Here is a 16,410-nt window from a genome sequence, read left to right as displayed (position 1 = left end):
AAGACCTGGTCTGGAGCAACCCAGCCCATGTCCACCTCCTTCAGACACTAAGCTTAAACTGACTAGCTCAGAGCCTGAAGGCGGGTGTATCCTGCTGGGAGGAGCTGACTTTTTTTATCACCATAGTGTCACACCTCCTAGAGACAGCAAGATACACCCACTGTCTGTGTCCCCCAATGGAGGCGATAGAGAAAAAAAAACAACAACCGCAGAATAGATTTTTTCATGTATACTACCTCATAAAAAATTTAAAATGATTAGAGTGTCACATGTACCCCAGAATGGTACCAATGAAAGCGTCAACTTGATGGCAACAAAATATCCTAAACTAAATGGATGCCCCAAAATCCACACAGTACACCTTCATGTCTGAGGCCTGTGTGAGAGACACGTAGTGCACAAAGGCCACATATGGGATATTTTTAAGTACGTCAGAATTCGGGAAATAAATCTTGAGTTTTATTTCTTTGTCAACACCTACTGTGTTACAAAAAAAATTGATTAAAATGAAAAATCTATAGAAAAAAAAAATATTTAAATTTCGCTTCCACTTTGCTTTTATTTCTGTGAAACACCTAAAGGGTTAATACACCACTTTAATGTCCTTCTGACTACTTTAAGGGATACAGTTTATAAATTGGGGCGACTTATGGGGGGGGTATCTAACATACAGGCCCCTCAATTCCACTTTAGAACTTAACTGGTCCCTGAAAAATCTGATTTTGCTATTTTCTTGGAAATCTGGAAAATTGCTACTAAACTTATAAACCCTCTAACATTCTAAAAAAGTAAAAGAATGTTTATCCAATAATGGGAACATAAAGACATATTGTAGATGTGAATTAATCATTAATTTGGTGCGGCATAGCTATATGTCGTACGAGCAGAAAATATCAAATCTAAAAAAATGCTAATTTTTCATTTTTTTCGCAAAATTTTTCTTTTTTTTCTTTACAAAAACTGCTAAATATATCAATCAAAATTTACCTGATGAAAGGGAGCCTCTCTGCTTCAATGGCTGGAGTGATCGCTTGGTGGGAGAGAGATCAATTTGCAACTAATACAACAGCTGTAGGCCCCCTGATTGAAAACCACATGTCTTTTGAATAGATGCAGCTCATTTATGTTTCAATGGGTGGGGTGGCCGATGTGTGGGAGGGAGGAAAATGGAATTATGGGATTTGTAGGCAAAAGAAGAAAACTCAAACAGGAAATACCAGTTCACAAAAAGCTAGGCACAGTGTTATGGTAATCTCACAACATAGCCACAGCCATTTAGCTGCAAGACAAGCGAAGTTCCTTTCTAAGTATGTCCATTACTGTCTGGCAGGTAAGTACTAAAATCCCCTTATGGTGGATAACCCCCTTTAAGGTCAAAACAGGCTATTGAGTAAAGGGGTTAAGACGCTTTTTCAAGGGGAAGAGACACAACAATTGTTTTCTAATAAAGTCTGAAAATGAAATCTTTGAATTCTGCAGGAGTGTTATGCCCTTGAAAACAGGTTAGATTTAATGAAAGGTACAGTACACATTAACTAGCTCCTATTACCACTCTTTGTAGAGTTTCATCTATTTGATATGTATTCTCTAATGCCTGAAAATAAAGAAGACTGTTCTTGAAAAGTTGGGAAAAGTAACAGGATCCAGACTCTGATCCTATAATCAGTTTCACAGCTTTCCTATTATATTACCAAGGACTCACTAACAGTTCCTAAGAAATAATACCCTCATAAAACTGCAGGCTGCCCTAAGGACTCAATAGATCTATGCCATTAGACAACAGCCTGTAATCTGAAGAGACAGACAACAGACTGTTATAAATGAAGTCTTGTTATTTCACTGAATAAAAAATAAAAATGAACCACCTCTCCTATATTAAATGTAAGCTACTACAACAAAAGTCTAGTCGTATTACGGATGATTGTTTTTATAGTAAACAAATCGCTACAATTTTCCTCCTTTTAACCTATAGTGAAGAAAAGTATTTGATCCCATGATGATTTTCTCCATATACCCGCTGACAAAGAAATGATCAGCATATTATTTAATACAGTAGTAGGTTTATTTTAACAGTAAGAGACAGAACAACAACAACAACAAAAAAAAATCCAGAAAAAATATTTCACAAAAGTTATAAATTGAATTGTATTTTACTCAGTGTCTTTTAAACAAGAATGAAATTGAGATCAGGAGCACTCTCTTAAACATAGTGCTTGTTATCTCAGTTTGTTACCTATTTAAAAGGTCTTTAGCCGCCTCTGTGCTGCTTCACGCACAATGGGGGAGATTCAACAAGACCTGCGCTGAGGAAAAGTTGTCCAGTTGCCCATAGCAACCAATCAGATCGCTTCTTTTATGTTTCAGAGGCCTTTTAAAAAAATGAAAGAAGCGATCTGATTGGCTGCTATGGGCAATTGATTGAGTTTTGATCATCTCCATTGACATACTGTATTACTGAAAATTTGCTATGACCAGTAAGGAACAAGGAATCGACTGAGACGTACCTGAAGTGCCGATACAAACTGGATCGTGCTGACGAAGGCCAGTGATGTCCCACGTGCAAAGTTAAAACGAATAGTGTCCACAAAGTGCGATACGTCTATCTTAATGTCCACAAACACATACAACATCCGCATTCCATGTGCAGCATCAATGGGGACTGCAAAATGAAAGGTCAAGGGTTAGATATTGAAACAATGAAAAAAAAAATCATATTTTCCAACTGTCCCAATCGTAGGGAGTCAGTCAAGGTTTATTTTTTTGAGGAGGTTCATAGGCTGGAGCTTGAAGAAAATGTAACACGAGGAATTGACCTATTGTTAAAATCAAGGTTAAAGGGGTACTCCACCCCTAGACATCTTATCCTCTATCCAAAGGATAGGGGATAAGATGTCAGATCGCTGCAGAATCCCGCTTTCATTACTGCACAGAGCAAACTCCCTCTGTGCGTAATGACGGGCGATACTTGGGCCGGAGCATTGTGACGTCACGGCCCGCCCCCTTCATGCAAGTCTATGGGAGGGGGCATGCATTAAGGGATGCCACCACGCTCCCTCCCATAGACTTGTATTGGGGGGGCAGGCCGTGACTTCACGAAGGGCGGAGCCGTGACATCACAATGCTCCGGCCCCTGTATTGCCTGTCGTTACGCACAGAGCCAGTTTGCTCTGTGCAGTAATGAAAGCGGGGTGCTGCAGCCGAGATACCCGCGATCTGACATCTTATCCCCTATCCTTTGGATAGGGGATAAGATGTCTAGGGGCGGAGTACCCCTTTAACATATTTTTTGTTGATTTTTTATTTTATTTTGCTTTTTTTTATATTTTAAAATAATCATGGATTCTTGCCATTTTCATTATGATCTATAATAATATGCTGACACTTCCTGTTCTGTACAGATCATTTTCCAGAAGTCTCTCCCTTATCATCACCGACAGGAGTACAGTGAAAGGTGACACCAGTATACAGAAAATACACCACTCAGAATAGCTCAAGCCCAGAGCTCAGCCCCCTTTCCTGTAGAATGACCTCTGCCATGGTCACAGAGCATTCCCAGAAACCTCTCCTATAGTGGTTAATCAGGTCTGATCCAGTCTATTGTTTATATGTACCATAGGTCCTGCTGTAAAGCATGTCTCTATAGCTGTTAAAAACAACTCAGGCAAGATGGCTGTCCCCATAATCACGTATTAAAAATGAAATAATAAATTGGAAGGATTTCTGTATCTGACTCTATAAACAGTACAAAAACAATTCCAAGCGATACACTTTAAATATCTAATTTTCTGCAATTGACATTCGAACAATATGTATAAAATAAAACATGCTCAAGTTTTATTTTTAGAAAACGAATGTTAAAGATTCATTACACTCGGTTTATTACAGATAATTAGATATTTAAGACTTGGTGGTTGTATTCACAAGTTGTGTTCATGTCATGTTTTTTGCAGTGCTTCCTGGAATTAGGGCTAAAACATAGCGGAGAACCATGAAGACAGAAGGGATCCAGCTCACAGGAATGGAGGTAGTAGTAAAAACATAGCTTTTACTGGCTCATGTTAAAAACATAGTGAACACACACAAAGAAAGAGGGGAGGGGGTGGAACTCACCCCTACACATAAAAACACCCACACCCCTACACATAAAAACAGTACGCCGATGCATTTCGAGCTACTAGAGAGCTCTTAGTCGTGACTATTTTCTAGCCTTCATGTTGTAAAACATAGCAGCTTTGCTGGGATTCTGGAAAATTGTGTAATAAAATGCAACAATATTATAATATTACCGCAGGGTTTAACCACACACTTATGGCCTGAATGTGAAGCTCATGCACTGGGTCAGAACTTCTGAAGTTCTGCATGGTTGGCCTGTCCAACTACTTGACAGTGGAATATGTCTGTGCCAAAAATACAAATCAGCAAATTATCTGCAACCTGATCGTGGCTTTCATTAATTGGAGCCACATTTCTTGATTGGCATGAAAGACGTTCTAACTACAGAACCCAAATAAAACCAAAAACATTTTTTAACAGATCAATTTTTTCAACGATATCGGCCTGTGTTTGGCACTGGATCACACTGCCATCTTCTGAAGAACTGGTCATTCATGGTTGGCCTGTACAGATTGTCCATCTAGATGACAGTATCATATGTAAAAACTACAAATCAGAAATCGATTGTTGCATTCATTTGTCACTTGGTGTTGGCATCCATTGATGGGAGCCACATTTCTTGTTTGGCATGAAAGACTTTCTAACTACAGAACCCAACTAAAACAAACAAAAAAATTAACAAAAGATAATTTTTTTCAACTATATCAGCCTTTGTTTGGCAATTGTAGAGCTGGGTAATTTTTACACAAATGGTTGACCAAAAAAAGTCTAAATCTCCCTTCTCCAGTGGCTGAAACTCACTATTTTATAGCTGGCTTTAATGTCAACAGCTGATGGATCTCATGATATATATCTTAACAGTTAATTTAAACATCTAAATGATTGAGTTAGGTAGTACGCTGGTACAGACCATGTCAAATTGTTAGTTTTAATTGAATAAGATATATATATATATATATATATATATATATATGTATATGTGGTGAACCAGGAGAGTTGTGGTGTCTGGGGTGTTGCGGTGATGCAAGTGCAGGGTCTGGTGGTATTAACCCTTAGATGTCGTGATGCCAACCGTCCCAGAAACGGCAGGGAAAATAACAGAATGTCCACAGCAGACTTTACGAATAAACTGAAGAACTTTACTTGAAGATTTTATGCACCTGTCTCTATACATAACAGTCTCTTAAGAGGTAACCGGAATGCAGGTTCCTCACAGGTTTTGCTGGGAATTTGAAGCAATGAGCTTTGATGCAGGCCACTGTGCTACTAATTATAATATTTTAGCTAGTAGTAGTCACACAGAATTTGATAGATTGAGCTTGGTTACTCACGGTTTAGTGGCTGCTGGTTCTTTCAGGTTTTGACCTAGATAAATTGAGATTTGTGCTGAGATATTTGTGCTTGCTTAAAATCCAGGAGATAAGAGAGTGGTAAGGGGCTGGACTAAGCTCATTGGTCAGCAAACCTGTAAGTCCTGAACCCTGTGATATAATAATGATAATGGACACACAATATTTTACAGAGCTTAGGTCTCCCCACAGGATATTACAGAGTTGGAGTGTATCACCTGTACATAATAGAGGAGCCTGTAAAACCAGATCTACTGCATTAAAGAAGGTAATGGCTAAAAATACTAAAAATATAAATGAATGGTGATAGACTATCGAACCCTAAACCACAATAAAAAGGAATTGAAAGATCGTCCAGCTCTCCACCGCCGCCTCAGTGCGCGGACTCGTGCGGACACCACGAGGACGGATAATTGAAAAATAGAGCAATGTCCAGCACAAAAGCACGATGCAAGATGAAATTTATTGTAGATACACACAGCAAACAGCAACACGGATCATGGAGTAGAGTGGCGCGTTTCAGCAACCTTAGTCGCCTTAGTCATACCATGACCATTGGTATGACTAAGGCGACTAAGGTTGCTGAAACGCGTCACTCTACTCCATGATCCGTGTTGCTGTTTGCTGTGTGTATCTACAATAAATTTCATCTTGCATCGTGCTTTTGTGCTGGACATTGCTCTATTTTACAATAAAAAGGACAACTGAATAATGGGCAAATCTTTGTAGAAAGCCTTTGACTGCGTACAATCCTTTACTGGAATGTTCAGCGCGGCAGTTATCTAATAGTCTCATTCTAGGGAGTTATACAGATGCCAGAAAATCCATACAGTGTTTTGGGCACCAAAATACAGCTGTTTTTTTTTCAATTATCGTAATAATGCTGCTGCCAGGGAGAATATATTGGCAGTGATCAAGTCACCATTGTCATTGGTGGGACTAAGCAGAGGTGCTGGAAATCCTCTCCTAGAATGGGAAGCGGAGCATTGTGTTGATAATAGACAGGGAAAGTATGACTGATGTTATCTGTGTCTTTTCAGTAAAAATTGTTCCTGAATTTAACAGAATGTGCTAACCATGATCACAGGACTGTCAGAAGTCAGTTTCTGTACTGAAGAAAAAAAGTTTCTTTTTTACCACATACAGTATAGTTTGATGCGACATAATAGATGTCTGTCAAAAAACTCAATGAATAACAGACATATTTTGCTGCCCACTCCCCCAACCTACAATTTCCCCATTAAATCTTTGGGCTTTTGTGTTTCTTATTTTCACAATTGTAAAAGCTTCCATCCAGAAGAACATGTTGATTCAGTATACTTGAATATTACTATTTCATAGATGCTTTTTTATTTGTTTTCATGGAAACCTTTGCCTTGATACCACTTGAAAATGCAGCAAAAGTAGCGGCATGATTCCCTGCATAGACTGGAGCCATATGCACAAGTTCACTTTGTTGTTCACCGATGGTAGGGGTGCGGCTGTGACAACCTCTAATTCTTGAAAAACACTGGTTGTCACCGTTGACGAAAAAATGACTGAGTATATGTAACAGAAGCATTCTGGATCTCAGGAACAGAGCGGAGAAAGACTTATTTAAATAGCATTCCCTTTATTATTCATAGAAGTTTTATAAAACTAGGAAGATCCTACACAAAAATGTAATCTTTCTTAAAGGGGTTATCCAGGAATAGAAAAACAGAGCTAATTTCTTTCCAAAACCACACCCCGTCTGTCTCCAGGTTGGATGTGGTTCTGTAGCTCAGTTCAATGGAAGTGAATGGAGCCAAGTTGTAAAACCACACCCAACCTGGGAACAGACGTGGGGCAGTTTTTGAAAGAAATTAGGTCTGTTTTTCTATTCTTGGATAACCTCTTTAAGCATTTTACACAATTCTGGGTATGTCCCAATTTTCTCAGGTTTACCTTGTAATGTTAAAATATGATACACTAAAACCTTTTTAAGTGTCTGTTCACAGTATGGATTTTCCACTTGCAGCAGAATCTCTTTGATCTAAATGGGATCCTGCTGATCAGTTCACACTATGGATGTTCTGACGCACATGTTCTATCTTCCATCCAAGATGTCCTAGCACTGCTCTGTAGTGCATGGAACAGTGCTTATTGTCACGTGCTGACTCTGTACGGGGTTGCTGAAAGGGGAAGCTGTCCGGAATTTCCTTGTTGAAATTCTGTAGTGTGAACGAACCCTAAAAGATCACCTCTTTGAGAAGTCCACACCCTTACACAGACCAAATTTTCAGTTCCTCATGTATTATCTATTCTTGGTGAAGACCACCTGCCCAGAAGACAAAGAGTCCTGTCACATAGAAGTGTCACTGTATATACACTATAAATATAATGGTGTGCAGTAGACTCTTTATGGAGCAGTGCTGTTGCACCAACACATGTGAAGACTAACATCACTACTGTATTGTAGAAAAAAAGGCAGCATTTATGTCAAGTGGCTGTCCCTTGATTTTTAACTTCTCTACTGTCTGGCCAAAGATTCTCATAGTACTATTCCAGAAAGAATACACTGGGATACTTAAAGAAAACAATCAAAGGAGGACAGAAACATAATACACCCCCCCCCCCCCATTCAACCTCTGTCAACTACAAGTGTATAATATCATATGTTAGATCTGTCCAATTATATTTTACGATACTGGTATCCAGAGATTTATACTGTAAATCGCAAGAGTAATGCTTACATACACCTGCTCATATCCGTGCTGCTAATGCATAATGTAAAAAATCACATTTTGACAGTATACACCTATATCTAGCTAGTCTACTTGAGTATTAACTTAATTTTCCATACTTGAATGGATCATTTCTGATTAGTGCTGTCAAAATATGACTGAGCCAACCGGTCCCATTAACTACCTGTAATTACTGATGATCCCTCCGCTGGAAAAGCAAAGCTAGTAAGAAGCTAGGATATCTCGATATATACTGTATAAAAAAGAGAAAAGGAGAAGCAGCACTCTGAAGTGTCAGTAGTGAAACAAAAAAATCACCAATCATCAATTGAAAATGGCAATGTTTAAAGGGGTATTCCAGGCAAAAACATGCTATCTCCTATTGAAAGGATAGGGGATAAGATGTCTGATCGCGGGGGGCCCACCGATGGGACCCCCTGCGATCTCCCTGCAGCAGCCCGCATTCTCTGCGTAGCTGCGTCTGCAGTATTGGAAACCGCCAGGCTTCCGAGACGTGGACGTGACATCAGGGGAGGGGATATAACGGCCACAACGCCCCCTCCCATAGAAATGAATGGAGGGGGCGTGGCGTGACGTCACGTCCCCGTCTCGGAAGCCCGGCAGTTTCTGAAACTGTAGACGCAGCTACACATAGAATGCGAGCTGCTGCAGGGAGATTGCGGGGGCTCCCAGCGATCAGACATCTTATCCCCTATCCTTTCGATAGGGGATAAGATGTTTTTGCCCTGATTACCCCTTTAAATTCCATTGAGGATTCCATTTCCTGATCAGTGAGAAACTAGAGGCATTGTCATGGAAAAACCTAAACTCTGCTTAACAAACTTGGAGAACATGGCAGACATTTTCCCTTTTTTTTTTTTTGTGTGACAATTACCCTTCTGATTGTGCCAAATGACTGGCCCCACCCATTTAAATCCTTGTCTTGTTTAAATGGTTCAATATTTGGGCCAATGTTTCTAGTCCTATATGGTTAAAAATCGATCTGTATTTCTTGCGATACAAATTTCACAATCACAATAAATATAAATGTTAAATTAGAATACAAAAATATATTTATATTAGAAATAAATGTTAATAAAGGAAACCTGTTGCCCTATTTGCAACACATTATATAAGGTAAAATAAGATTTCTTACCAATTTCTTACCAGGAGTGACTGGCTCCCTTGGCACTGCTAACCTCACTGCTCTGGTCCCTTTCCTAACTGAAGTCTTGTGCAGGCTCAGAACTGCGTTATCCCTGGGCAAGAATCGGCTTCTGGACCGGGAAAGGGAGCAGATTGGTAATGTCGGCTGTGCCTGGGCTGTCAGTCACAGCCGACATTACCACAGAAAGGGAAATTAAGTCCAGGTGTGAGTACTGCTAGGAAACAGCCAAACTTTGGTGGTTCTACCTCTGAAATGAGGAGAATAAGAAATAGCTCTGCACATGGAGGGGACTCTCGGGGATTCAAAAACAGTGAGAATACTAAAATCACCTAGTCACCACTCCGACAGCTTAATGTAACAAAACCATGCAGGTAGGGGTACGCTTTAAAGGACCATTAAAAAAAAAAAATCAAAACTTTAAAAAAAAGGAATAACAAAAAGATGATATCATAAAATTAGGAGGATAGAAACTAACTTTTAGACTATAGCTCGGATCCCCTCTAGAATGAAGAGGACACAACACAAATTTATTGCTGCGACCCATTTATATTCTTTCAGGAAAAACCATCACCCACAGATGATAATGGCAACAGATATGTCATGAAAAAGCTTACAATGTATCACTTGAATGGATCTTATGAGTGTTAGGCCTCCACATATAAAGTCAAGACTGCACTCTGTAGTGGTATGGTGTGCAAAGTGGAATAGGCTGTTAAAGGCCTACAGACTTAGGGTACAGTCACAAGTGCCAAGTTTGCTGTAGATTTAATCATTCAGTTACACTGATTTACACAGCCTCAAATCTACAGCAAACATGGTATGTACAAATATACCGCTATCCACTGCCTGTCAAATAGTTTTTGGTTATTGTATATATCTTCTATACAGACACCTTGAAAAATATGTGACTGGATCAACACGTTGGGAACGTAAGATCAGTCTGACTTTAAAAAGTGTCAGAATAAATAAACAAATTGTTTGGTTAAAGGGGTACGCTGAACCTAGACATCTTATCCGTTACCCAAAGGATCAGAGATAAGATGTCTGCTAGTGGGGGTCTCGCCGCTGGGGACCCCACAATCTCGGCTGCGGCACCCCAGACATCTGGTGTGAACTTCGCTCCGTGCCGGATGACTGGTGATGCGGGGCAGAGGATCATGACGTCAAGGTCATGCCCCGTTTGTGACGTCACGGCCATGCCCCCTCAATGAAAGTCTACGGGAGGGGGCGTGATGTCCGACTTGCATTGAGGGGCACGGCCATGACGTCACAAGCCTCCGGCGCTGCACCCGATCAGACATTTTATCCCCTATCCTTTGGATAGGGGATAAGATGTCTTGGGGAGGAGTACCCCTTTAAGGCACCAATACTTTATCATGTTACATACGTTTTATATAAAAAATGATCCAACGAGCATTGTTAGGCATCAGTCACTACCTTCGTTTAAAAGGACGAGACAAAAATGCCCAACTCATTAAATTACCAGTTAAAATGTGTCCAAATATCACATTTCTAAAAACAATTCTACATTTCAAAGCCAGTTTACTGTTGCAACTTTTCTATAAAAGAAGGCAACAGCAAACCTCAATGCTAACCTCCATGTTGCTCCTTTGCTATGTTTTAAAGGCTTTGAGTACTTACAAATAGTAAATTCTATGCATTTTAATGTCCTCCACTAGCAACTGCCTTTGACAGCTCGCAGACAGCGCTTTAGCATGCACCTGCCATTATAAGTGGTGTTAATCAACAGTACTTAGGAAGCGTAAATTTCTCCTTAATAATAGAGGAAAGATCCTTGATGACAAATTATAAAATGGTAACTAAATACTTTACTATAATAGGGAAAAAAAAGCATTCTTCAACTTTGTTTCGAATAAAGGTTGAAAGCACATTAATCTCTGCGGGTTGCTCATAATTGCCTAGAGCTCATTCACAGAGCCAAAACAATGATCAATGAGTATTATCAGTATCTGCGTTTTAGACCAATTTCATCATCTGAGTTTGCATACTGCTCGTGTATGCTCTGGACATACCATAAATTACCTACCATGAAGCCAGATAGATAAGAATGCATTACAGGGTGGGAAAAATAAGGTAACGCCTAACAATATATTAGTATCGTGTATCTAATAAGCACTAGGGCCAGTCTTTACCTCCACAACAGCTATAATCTGTCATATAACCTCTCAACTGTGTACAGTAGAATAGTAGATCATTGTTCATGAAGAACAGTCTTTGGTTTTTCCAGTTATTTTAGTGATGGAAATTATCTGTGCCTGTTCTTTAAACCTAAAATGTCCTTTGAGAAGAGCACATAACTTCTCTACTTCTCTGTTAAATGGGGATTTAGATGAACAGCGAAGAAGAAAAAACAAACAGTGTACACTTAAGGGTCTATGCTTCCTCACCAAACTAGATCAAGAAATTGAAACAAGAGGTCAGCATTACACAAAGCAAAATGGTTCAACCAAAAATTGTTTTATTGTCCAACAGTAAAAGTGGTAGTATAGTATGAAAAATCTCCTGCAGATAGGGGATAAGTGTCAGATCGCGGGGGTATGATGGGTCTCACCTGGCACCCCGGCTCTCTGCATGAATGCAGTGTGTTGAGAACAGCCCAAAACTGTTGCTGACAGACCCCCTCCCATGCATCTCTTTGGGAGAGCCAGAGATACCCGAACACTCCCACGGAGAGATGAACGGGTGGGGCGTGTCGCTTTGGGCGGTGGTGAACACACCTCCATTCATAAGGGGAGATGGAGATCACAGGGGGTTCCAGTATACCTATTCAGAATAGGTTTAGGGTATTAGTTTTTTGATATGGTATAACTCCTTTAAAATGTACCTGTAAAGTTTTATAAATAGTGCCTAAAGTGCAGCACTCTACACTACCATTTCTCTATATTACTTTTATTTGGAGGTGCCACTGTCTCCACTCCCTGCTGCTCATAACTAAGCATTAGGAGAGGAAGCTTCCTGCTCTATCTTCCTAGCACCCGTAGCCAGCGTCATAGAATCATAACACACTGGGTCTCGCGCTGGCTAGGGGTGCTGTGGAAATGAAATAGAAAAATCAATTTCCTAATACACAGTTACAAGCAGCGAAGGGGGCACAAAAGCACCTCTGTTACAGTTTTTTTTCCCCGCGCCAAATTAAAAATAAAAGTAATTTAGCACTAAAGTAATTTTTCATAAAACTTTGCATGTACACTTTAACTTAGCAGAAGTTAGCGGAGCAGAGAGGCATACAGTGTATGCTTTACTGTTCAGTGTACAGGAGCCAGGTATCCTTTCTTTTGGCTCCTGTACCAATCCAAATCCTTCATTGAATATGAATCAAATCCTATTGCCGATCTAAGCAAAACTTGCTCATATCTCTCCCACATGAATGAGAGTGTATGGCTTTATTACTTTAAAGGGGTATTCCGGGAAAAAACATCTTATCCCTTATCGAACGGATAGGGGATAATGTCTGATCGCGGGGGGCCGCCGCTGCGACTCCCCGCGATCTCCCTGCACCAGCCCGCATTCTATGCGTAGCTGCATCTGAAGTTTCGGAAACCGCCGGGCTTCCGAGACGGGGACGTGACGTCACGCCATGCCCCCTCCATTCATTTCTATGGGAGGGGGCATAACGGCCGCAACGCCCCCTCCCATGGACATGAATGGAGTGGCTGTGGCGTGACGTCCCCGTCTAGGAAGCCCGGAGGTTTTCAAAACTTCAGACGCAGCTACGCATAGAATGCGGGCTGCTGCAGACATCTTATCCCCTATTCTTTCGATAGGGGATAAGATGTTTCTGCCCGGAATACCCCTTTAAGCTCCATTTTAAATTGGGGCCATCTTGAATAATTCTTAAAGGAAAACGGTCATCCTGTTTACCCACACTAAACCCAATACACCGGGTTATAGTGTGGGTGAACAGAAGACCGATGGGGGGGTCTCTGACTAAGATACCTACCTTCAGTCCGGTACCCAGTCCCTCTGAAAGTGACCTTCTATATTTGCTGAATTGCGCGCTGGAGGCAGGCCCGCCGGGTGAATTTGAAATTTAATGGCCGCTGATCACATGAGCGCTTGCAGAGAGCACAGTCCTAACCAACTCCAGTGGTGCTTGGTATTTGTTCTCTTTTACTCCTCATCACATATTTATACAAAAATAAGAGACTGTTCTTTATATTTCTACATTGGGACTAGACCAAGAAGGTGTTTAGCTGCCCCCTGACATTAAAAAACAATTCTGAACAAGTTAGTGGTCGTTTCATACAGTAGCCTCCAGTGTCACGTGATCTATGACAGCAAGATGTAAAACTAATGCCAAAAAACAAATACATTTTAAATGCACTATGCTCACGATGGTACACTAAGCAGTGCCCAAGAAGAGCCAACACTGCCCAAAGCAATGAAAATGTTGGCATGTACTAGATATTTATCCAGTAAGTATCATCAGAGCTCATAACACTGATTCAGGGGGCGAGTTATTCATTCCATCTATCCATCTTAATAGTTTTTGCTTTACATCACAATAGATATTGACTTGCCATTAAGAACATCAGACTATTGTAAAGCCAAGGTATTATTTTTGGCATTGGGCCACTGTGCGAAAGCGAGAAAATAATTGAGAGATGTTCTGAATTCAAGCTACTCTTATTACAGCGAATAGAGATTTTGGATTCTATTTTTTTTTCAATCACGTATGTTAAAAAACATGACATGAAGGATTTGTGGGGTTAGAGGGTGTCAGCAAACTCCTTATGAACATAATAATGACAAGCCGATCTTATGCCTTTCACTGATGAAAACTGCTAATACTAAAGCAATTCTTCCTCAAATGCAGATGTGATAGAAGCCCAAAGCAAAATGGTTATTTTTGGAAGAATCTGTAATTCCCGATGCACGGCTCTGCCAATTACCCAGCTGGAAGACAGATCCTTATGATCAGGATAAGTCAATAGAGCAACCATCATAACTGCAAAGGATCAGATTCTGCTGGGGTCTGATGGTCCCATTTACTGGTTTGTGATGGTTCGCATTAACCTTACCAGCTGGTATCCATCATCAGTTCTTCCTATCTATTTTATTGTATCCTGTAACAAACAGAAAAGGAGGAATTTTCGGGGTTTGTACATTTTGGATCTGTGTTCTACAGTTCATTCATATGTCATATTATGGAGGTATTATAGAGGAGTGGAGTGTTATATGGAGGAGGAATCATCCAGCAGCACGCAGCATACCCACAGAACTGACAACTTTGCTGCCTTACAGGCTAGGTCAGTGGTCTTCAACCTGCGGACCTCCAGATGTTGCAAAACTACAACTCCCAGCATGCCCGGACAGCCATCGGCTGTCCGGGCATGCTGGGAGTTGTAGTTTTGAAACATCTGGAGGTCCGCAGGTTGAAGACCACTGGGCTAGGTAAACAAAGCTTGCCATATGCATTTGACTAATAGGGGTATTCGGACTTACATTCACTTAGCCCCTACACAGCTATTTTCGCCAGCTCCATAGAAAATGAATAAAGCAGCGGAATGTGTGCTGACCTGCAGCTCCATAAAAAAAATACAAAAAAAATTTGGGGCACCGTTCTGAATATCCTGTGGATAGGGATTCAGTTTATTGAGCTGTTTATGGGTCAAATAAGGTAAAGAGAAAAAAAAACTGAACCAACAGATCAAAAGAAAAAATGGCTGAAAATTGACCTGTTTTTCTTTTTCTTTAAGTCATAAAGCCAAAGTTTTGCTGCTTAAAATTGTCCAAAACACTGTACGTGAACATAGCCTCAAAAGATAATCATTATCTTTTGACAATGACAAAAGGTGAACAGTCAATTCATGACATTTTTGTGTTAGAAGCAGAAAAAATGGGTAAAAATAATGATCTGATTGACCCTGAAAGCGGATGGGCTTTTTTGGTTAGACAACTGGGTCAGGAGCAAAAACAAGATGATCTTGGTGTGTAGCGGTTAAAGGGGTATTTCAGTAAAAAATATTTTCAACTGGCTCCAGAAAGTTAAACAAATTTGTAAATTACTTCTATTAAAAAATCTTAATCCTACCAATACTTAGCTGCTGAAAAAAATCTTTATCCTTCCAGTACTTATCAGCTGCTGAAGTTAAGTTTTTTTTCTGTCTGACAACAGTGCTCTCTGCTGACACCTCTGTCTGTCTCAGGACCTATTCAGAGCATGAGAGGTTTGCTATGGGGATTTGCTCTTACTCTGGACAGTTCCTGAGAGAGACAGAGGTGTCAGCAGAGAGAACTGTTACATAGTGAGTATGGTTGAAAAAAGACATACGTCCATCAAGTCCAACCAGGGAATTGAAGTGAAGGGTGTAAGGGGATAAGGGGAAGGGATGTAGTTTTATAATTCTGCATAAGCATTAATGTTATTTTGTTCCAGGAATGTATCTAACCCTGTTTTAAAGCTGTTAATTGTTCCTGTTGTGACCAGTTCCTGAGGTAGACCGTTCCATAAATTCACAGTCCTCACGGTAAAGAAGGCGTGTCGCCCCTTTAGACTAAACCTTTAAACTGTTGTCAGACAGAAGAAAAAAACTCAACTTCAGCAGCTGATAAGTACTGGAAGGATTAAGATTTTTTTTTTTAATAGAAGTAATTTACAAATCTGTTTTACTTTCTGGAGCCAGTTGGTATGAAAAAAAAAAATTTTTTCACTGCAATACCCCTTTAATATCTACAAAAACGGCTCCAAGGAAGGAAAAGCGGTGAACTGATGCCAAGCCTCAGACGCGCATAGGGAAAGAAGGCTTGCCAGCCTGGTCGGATCCCACAAAAGACCAGTGTGTACAGTAGCACAAATTGCAGAAAACAGATAATAGAAAGCATTCACCTATCTCTGTGTATCCATTTCTGTCTATTTCAAAGAATCTCTGTCTATGAATCTTTATTTTTTCTAGTTCAGAAAATTCATAAAAATCCAGAAAAAACAACCTGCTCATCAGGTTCCTCTAGTGAATCATTGCAACTGTTAAAATGCAAGGAAACAGACAAACAGAACAGGGCTACGAAGAATAGACATCCCTCACCCCTAAAATATACACATACATGAATGTGA

General features: G+C 40.2%; 1 protein-coding gene across 1 annotated transcript in view; it reads right to left on the bottom strand.

Annotated features, from left to right (window-relative positions):
- Window positions 1-16,410, bottom strand: part of DPH1 (diphthamide biosynthesis 1) — a 308,713-nt gene that overhangs the window by 107,573 nt on the left and 184,730 nt on the right. Inside the window, exon 5 of the mRNA XM_056558713.1 lies at window positions 2,505-2,659. Coding sequence (XP_056414688.1) covers window positions 2,505-2,659 — 155 coding nt within the window. The remainder of the gene's footprint in view (window positions 1-2,504; window positions 2,660-16,410) is intronic.

This window comes from Hyla sarda, chromosome 2, assembly GCF_029499605.1.
Source record: "Hyla sarda isolate aHylSar1 chromosome 2, aHylSar1.hap1, whole genome shotgun sequence".
Lineage (NCBI taxonomy): Eukaryota > Metazoa > Chordata > Amphibia > Anura > Hylidae > Hyla > Hyla sarda.
This window is presented reverse-complemented; position numbering and strand designations above follow the sequence as displayed.